General features: G+C 31.5%; 1 protein-coding gene across 2 annotated transcripts; it reads left to right on the forward strand.

Annotated features, from left to right (window-relative positions):
• Nucleotides 1-2,303: 2,303 nt before the first annotated feature.
• LOC123198663 (protein SCO1 homolog 2, mitochondrial) lies at nt 2,304-6,074 on the forward strand. 2 transcript variants are annotated; one of them, XR_006498099.1, is made up of 8 exons: nt 2,304-2,516; nt 3,034-3,163; nt 3,305-3,380; nt 4,726-4,926; nt 5,007-5,096; nt 5,202-5,334; nt 5,438-5,712; nt 5,851-6,074. XR_006498099.1 is itself a non-coding variant. In XM_044613400.1 (7 exons), the coding sequence occupies exons 1-7, from the start codon at nt 2,446-2,448 to the stop codon at nt 5,547-5,549; spliced, it is 813 nt and encodes a 270-aa protein (XP_044469335.1). In that variant the 5' UTR covers nt 2,304-2,445; the 3' UTR covers nt 5,550-6,074. The 2 variants fall into 2 exon arrangements, 1 of the variants encoding a protein (XP_044469335.1); XM_044613400.1 differs by having other exon boundaries at nt 5,438-6,074.
• The last annotated feature ends 278 nt before the right edge of the window (nt 6,075-6,352 follow it).

Consider the following 6,352-nt stretch of genomic DNA (forward strand, 5'->3'; position numbering starts at 1 on the left):
AAATAGAAGAAAAAGAAAAGTCGTCAGAGAATAAGAGTTCTGGTTTGATAATATCAATAAACTCTTAAATTTGAATTAAATTAAAACTTCAATTCAAGTTCAACTTGTTTAAATTGAATATAAATTTAAATTCAAATCAACTCAGTTGAATTCATCCCTAATAAAATTGAGCTACAAGGTAATTAAAGTATTAATCGTTTCTCATATATAAACTTTCTCTTTTTTTTTTTAATTCATATTCTCTTCTATTATTGTTGTTAATAAATATTAAAAAAATTAATTTCATAATATTTTACGCAATATTTTTTTAATTAATTTTTTCAATATTTATCAACATTCATAAATTGCGATCAACGTCAATAAACATAATCTGAATTAAAAAATATTACGAAATTTTTTTTTAGAGGAGAAACCTCATTTGGTTAAAGCCGACCATCAAGCCAAGGCAATGACCAACAAACTCCGGTCAATACAAAAGTTCAAATTTTATTAAAGCATAATCTAACAAGTTTAGTCAAAGATAACCCTTGGTTTCTAGGATAAAAATTGACAACTCCATGTTTAAGAAATTGAACTCTTCAATGATGTTGAACTTCATGCAATAAAATTAAGTAATTGGACAAGTCCATGCCCATGTTCAACCCTACCTAATCCCCAAGATTATGCTTTCCCCAACATTTATCATATATTCAACCGATTTCATTTTGTGATAACTATAAATTACGCACATAATTATCATCGGATCAATATAGATTAGGTTAAACTTAAATTAAAGGTGAGATATTATTATTATTATTATTATTATTATTATTATTATTATTATTATTATTTTTGATAGTTGGATCCATTGAATAATGTTGTGGGCATGAAATTAAGCACAAAAATGTGGAAAAATACATTGTAGTGGTTAGAATGCAACATGTTGGGCTTAAGGATCACATTTTGAAGCTTCAAAATTAAAGGTGTGGGATTGGATTGAGTCAAACATTTAAAAAGTCTAAAAAGAAAATGGGTCAAAGTTGTCGTGTATGCAATAATTTTTTTTTTATATATTTTTTTGCATAATTTGTAATTATAAAAGCTAAGTGGGTCAAAAAAAAAAATACAACTAAGGGATTAGCAGAGTTTGACAGTTGACCTGTCCTGCATATCTTTGGCAGCTCAAGAACCAAGGCCATGACCAACGGATTTTCCAACAATGTGTTTGACAAAATGTTCTCATGTGTTTGTGTTTAGTAGAATATGCTTTGGGTAAGAAAAGATACTGATCCCATCAGAGTCGATAAAATTGGACTCAATAATTATTATTGTAATAAGGGTTGGAAATGTTTCAAACCGATTTAGCTTGAAAAAATTGATCATAAATTTGAGTTTTAATTTAACAGCTCAATTTAAGATTGGTTGATTTATTCATCTAATAATATTATTTTTTTATTATATTATTTATCTTCTGATAATATTATTTATTATATTAATAATTATTTAGTGATATTATACATTAATTTGAATGAAATTATGTTTGAACTGAATATTATAAATTTGATTAAAGATTGAGTCGGCCGTAAGTGACCTAACTAGATTGTTTAAGAATTCATCCTCAATGAAGCCTATTTGATCTCTCTATTGGGTTTAGTGTGGTGACTTAACTAGTTCATGTGATGAAATATGTAGTCTAATTGGCGAATTCTACAATATGATAATTTGAAAATTATGTAGCATTTTTTGTTCATTGTGACAAGGGAATTAGGGACCTTGTTTTGGGTCCAATCAAGGTTCAAACTTCGTCATGAGCCCATACCAATTAGGAGAAATTGACCTTTTATCTGGGTCCATGAGCTCAATTTTCTGTAAGCCCATTTAATTGGGTCCAATGAAGCTTCAAATCTGAACATGAATTCATGAGGCCTTTGTTCTTATAGGAATTTTGGACACCTTGCCTTGCTTGGCTATATTCGAAGGCCGATTAATCGAGGGTTAGATGAATGTTAACCTAAATAATTAACATTTTTAAATAAGTTTTAATTATATAATGTCAATATGATAATTGAATCGATCTAATTCACTAATTGAACCATGATTTAGTATAATTAACTAAATTTGGGTTTTTAAATATTTGTGATCCGATATTTAAATTGATTTTTTGAATATCTTATTTTTCTATTCAATTATTAGTTCAATTTGAATATCTAATTCTGAAGAACCCTAGATTTAAGTTGAGTAAATTTATCAATAGGAAGGAAATATATCATTGTGAAGAACTATTAAATTAATAATTTTTATATTAATTTTTACTTTATAATATTTAAGATAATTATATTGCCATATTCAAACCAAAATACTTTTGATCTTGGCCAACAAGGCAAAGTTTTCAAAATAATTCAACATGAGTCTTGGGTTTAAACAGCACTCCTTCACAAGCCCACCTCCAAAATTTTCCGCTAAACAATGCCCATTTCTCGCTTTCTTTTCTTTTCCCCCAAACACCGCTTCAGACAGCCTCTGAATCTCCTTCAAAAGTCTCTCCTTTAAATTCTTTCAACCTCCTGTTATTATTTTTATTTATTTATTTTTTTGTCTTAAATTTCTGACTCGTGTTAAATTTTTATTCATATTTCTGTTTATTCGTGTTAGGGGGATAAGTTCTGTTTAATATCATGTGTAAAAATATGTTCGTAGGTGTTAATTCAGTTGCTTTCTTGTTATTTTGAATTGGGTTTGTTTGATATTAGTCGTTGGTTTGATTAATTTTTATATACAAAGTGTTCGTACATGTGAGATTGTGTAGTGTAGATTTCTGAGTCAAAGAAGAAATGATGCTTGGGGATATTGGTGTTCCTGTTATTGAGAATATAGTTAGATAATGAGGTTGCAAGCTTTGGAGTGGTGATTGATATTGTTCTGCCATGAGCTTTTTGGTAGGGTCAATCTATGTAGGATGTTTGAGGAAGTTCTAGGTTTATTTTGTCATTAATTGTCTTGTTACCTATGTTTTTGATGTTTGCATTATTCTTAGTTATGCAAATTTTGGTATAGGTTTGATCCATCGAAGAGAGTTCAATCTTGTGGCTACACGAAATCATCAAGACATAATCATGGACTAGATGGTAATCGTGTAATGCCTGTGGAAGCAAAAGCTTCTCATTCATGGAGTACTTATGTCATTGTATGCTTCCTTCACTCATTCTATTTTCTAAATTAATATGTACCAGACATTTTAAGTTGTCATGTTTTTCTTGGAAAGAGATATCATTGATAAATATCCATATTTAACTGGCTTTTATTATTTGTTAATTTACCTTTTTAGCCTGGTGCTCTTTTGGGATTTGCTGGACTAGCAACTATTGTTCATTACAATGACGAGAGGAGAGCTATTCCAAAAGGTTTTAATATAAGTTTCATTACTCTTACATGACTGCTTATAATGGGCTTGGAAGTTGGAATCAAGCACTTAGTGTTAGACTGCTTATTATCTTTAGTTTTGCCATTTTAAATTGATTCTTCTTAGTCTTCACTCATGAGTCAAATCCAAGAACTTTTACTGCATTATGTATATCAAATTATCAATTCAAAATATTTTCAAGACCATTCATCTTAACTAACTTCAATGCCAGTCTTTCTGATGTCATGTCCATGCATTTGTGCTCACCCATGTTTGGAAGATTTTGTGTGATTTTTGTTAATTTTAGTCATGATCTCATTGAGCTTTGATTAGGCCTCTACCCATGCCCAACAAATGCAATTCATTAAAAAACTTTTGAAGTGGATTATTATCACAGTAACTTGTAGAAGAACTTGTTAACCTCAGTATGCCTTTTGTTTTTAAGCTTCCCCATCATCCTTAGATGCAACTCAGTGCTTCAACTTTTGCTGAAGTTCCCTGTAGAGTATGGAGCTGAAAATCATTCTTACTGAAATTTTTCTGTGTTGATGGACTGTTGTAAAAATTACTCTTAAGTGAGATGACAGGAGGGTATGCTTACATATTCATTACTATTTGAATGTTGCAGATTAAATTTAGGGTTTGATATATGAATCATAATATAGGGCAAATAAATAATCAAGAGTAAGATTCATTTTACCATGTCCAGGTGGGTCGAGGGATTTAGGGCGCTGTGTACAAGAATTCTTTGCTATCAATTCTTAATTTTTATTTTTTTTTAATCAATTAGTTCTATCAATCACAGTTCTCCTTGAAATACATTAAATATTTGCTGATACAGTTAAGGATATCCACCAGAACTGGAGTTAGTGCAGCCACTTTCTTTATGTTCTGAACCTTTCAGAAGCCTTAGTGTGATGACTCTGTAATGTTTGTGGTTTATGTGTACTGGTTAGGTTTGTAATGCCATAGTACTTTAAGCACTTAGATGCATCCTTTTTAGCATTTGAATGTGAGGATTTATGCTGACCCACTTTGCTTTTGGGGCATGTTAATTAGGAAAATGAGTACACATCTACAAAATGCTTTTACAGGAACAAGTAATGCTTGTCCAAAAGAGTATTCTAGATGTGCGACTTCAATTTTAGTTGCATAAATTGGCATTTAAACCAAAGAATTCATTTTGCTTCATTGCCTAAGTTTGACTGACCAGTATACAGAATTCTGTATCCATTTACAATAAATGATTTTTTTTCCTTGCTACTGTGAGTTTTTTAAGATTGTACAGTACTTTAGTCAACCAAAGGACTTACTAATTGCAGTTCTTCCATTTTGTATTGAATCAGGGCAGGGGAAGAGCCATGGTTCTGATGCTGTCAAGGGCCCAATTATAGGTGGCCCATTCACTCTTATTGATATGGAAAATCGGACTATTACTGAAAAGAATTTTCTGGGTAATTGGGTGCTCCTATACTTTGGCTATACATCATCTCCTGATGTTGGACCTGAGCAAGTCCAGACAATGGCCAAGGCTGTAGATATCTTAGGTTTGTCTCTTTAATTAGCAAGATGTTTTATTCCTAATATCTTGTTATCTTTCTGACATTGTTTTTTTGCCTGGGGTAAGAGTCAAAGAAGAATCTTAAGGTTTTACCAGTCTTTGTCACAATCGATCCTCAGCGTGATACACCTGCACAACTCCGTGCTTACCTTAAAGGTCCGGAAGTTTTTACAAGGCTATTTATGTGGAGCATGTCGATTTTGCTATATTGACAAATTAGCCTAACCCGTTTATTTCATATTTTCTGTTCAAGTATTGTAGAGTTTGATTCAAGAATATTGGGATTAACTGGACCAGTTGGAGCTGTTAGGCAGATGGCACAGGAATACCGCATATATTTCAAGAAGGTCGAAGAGGAAGGGGGTGACTATCTTGTTGAGTCTTCCCACAACATGTGAGTCACAACTCCGAAACCCCATTATTTCTTTCCTTTCCTTTTTGTTAGCGGTAACGTCTTTCTTGATTTGCACTTGTTCATCTGACTCTGAAATCAACAGGTATTTGATGAGCCCAAACATGGAGGTTGTAAGATGTTTCGGGGTGGAGTATACCGCAGAAGAGCTAGCAGAAGATTTACAAAAGCAACTGAAGAGAACTCCAACAACTTAATAATTAGAATCTGACGTTCAAATCCCCTTTCAAGCCTCCTACTGTGTGCTTATCAAAGGATTTCCAGTTATCGGAGAAGAAAACATTCCGTGTATCATTTACATGGGTGATTGATCAATATTCTGCAAGATACCATCCAACAAATCCTTAACAAAATTTTCAGGTTCAAATCACTTGACTTAAGTTTTAAGCCAATTTCGTATCAAATTAACATTTTTTTCTTGTCATTGACTCAAGTAGTTCACAATGAAATTGAAATTGTTTATTTGAAAAGGTGATCTTGTTATTGTGATTACTACAGGTTTATCGAAATTGTTTATTTGATGAGCCCAACTTGAGCATCTTACAAATAAGCATGAGCTCCACATTGTAATAAGTTATAATTTTTTGTGTATTAACCTTGGGTGGCATGGTGATCTCTTAAGATATCACTTGAATTAGTTGAGTTATATACTATGTATTTATATGATTTATATTGGATAAATAATATTAAAAAGAATACAAAATTTTAGACTTTTATGATAACTTTGCATATTTCCTACACTAAATTGCGTATTGTAGGTTCAGTGGTTGTGGGATAATTACTAGATTTTGGGTTTGTTCTATTTAATATGGTTAGTTTCAGCTCAATGTGACGGTCCAGTTTGGGTGGGGTTCCGCGTTATAAAAAAAAAAAATGCATACTGGATTTTTTAAATTAAGGATAAAAATATCTAGGGGCATTGAACTATCATATTTTTTCTGTTGGAGAGACTAAAATTTGTTGTTTACTATTGAAAGGATGAACTTATGGTTTTTCTTAT

This window comes from Mangifera indica, chromosome 16 (genome assembly GCF_011075055.1).
Source record: "Mangifera indica cultivar Alphonso chromosome 16, CATAS_Mindica_2.1, whole genome shotgun sequence".
Classification (NCBI taxonomy): domain Eukaryota; kingdom Viridiplantae; phylum Streptophyta; class Magnoliopsida; order Sapindales; family Anacardiaceae; genus Mangifera; species Mangifera indica.

Coding starts and splice junctions, on each gene's coding strand:
- LOC123198663 (XM_044613400.1), top strand. CDS start 2,446: ATGCCCATTTCTCGCTTTCTTTTCTTTTCCCCCAAACACCGCTTCAGA. Junction 3,381..4,725: donor GAGGAGAGCTATTCCAAAAG/GTTTTAATATAA, acceptor GTATTGAATCAG/GGCAGGGGAAGAGCCATGGT. Junction 5,097..5,201: donor ACTCCGTGCTTACCTTAAAG/GTCCGGAAGTTT, acceptor CAAGTATTGTAG/AGTTTGATTCAAGAATATTG.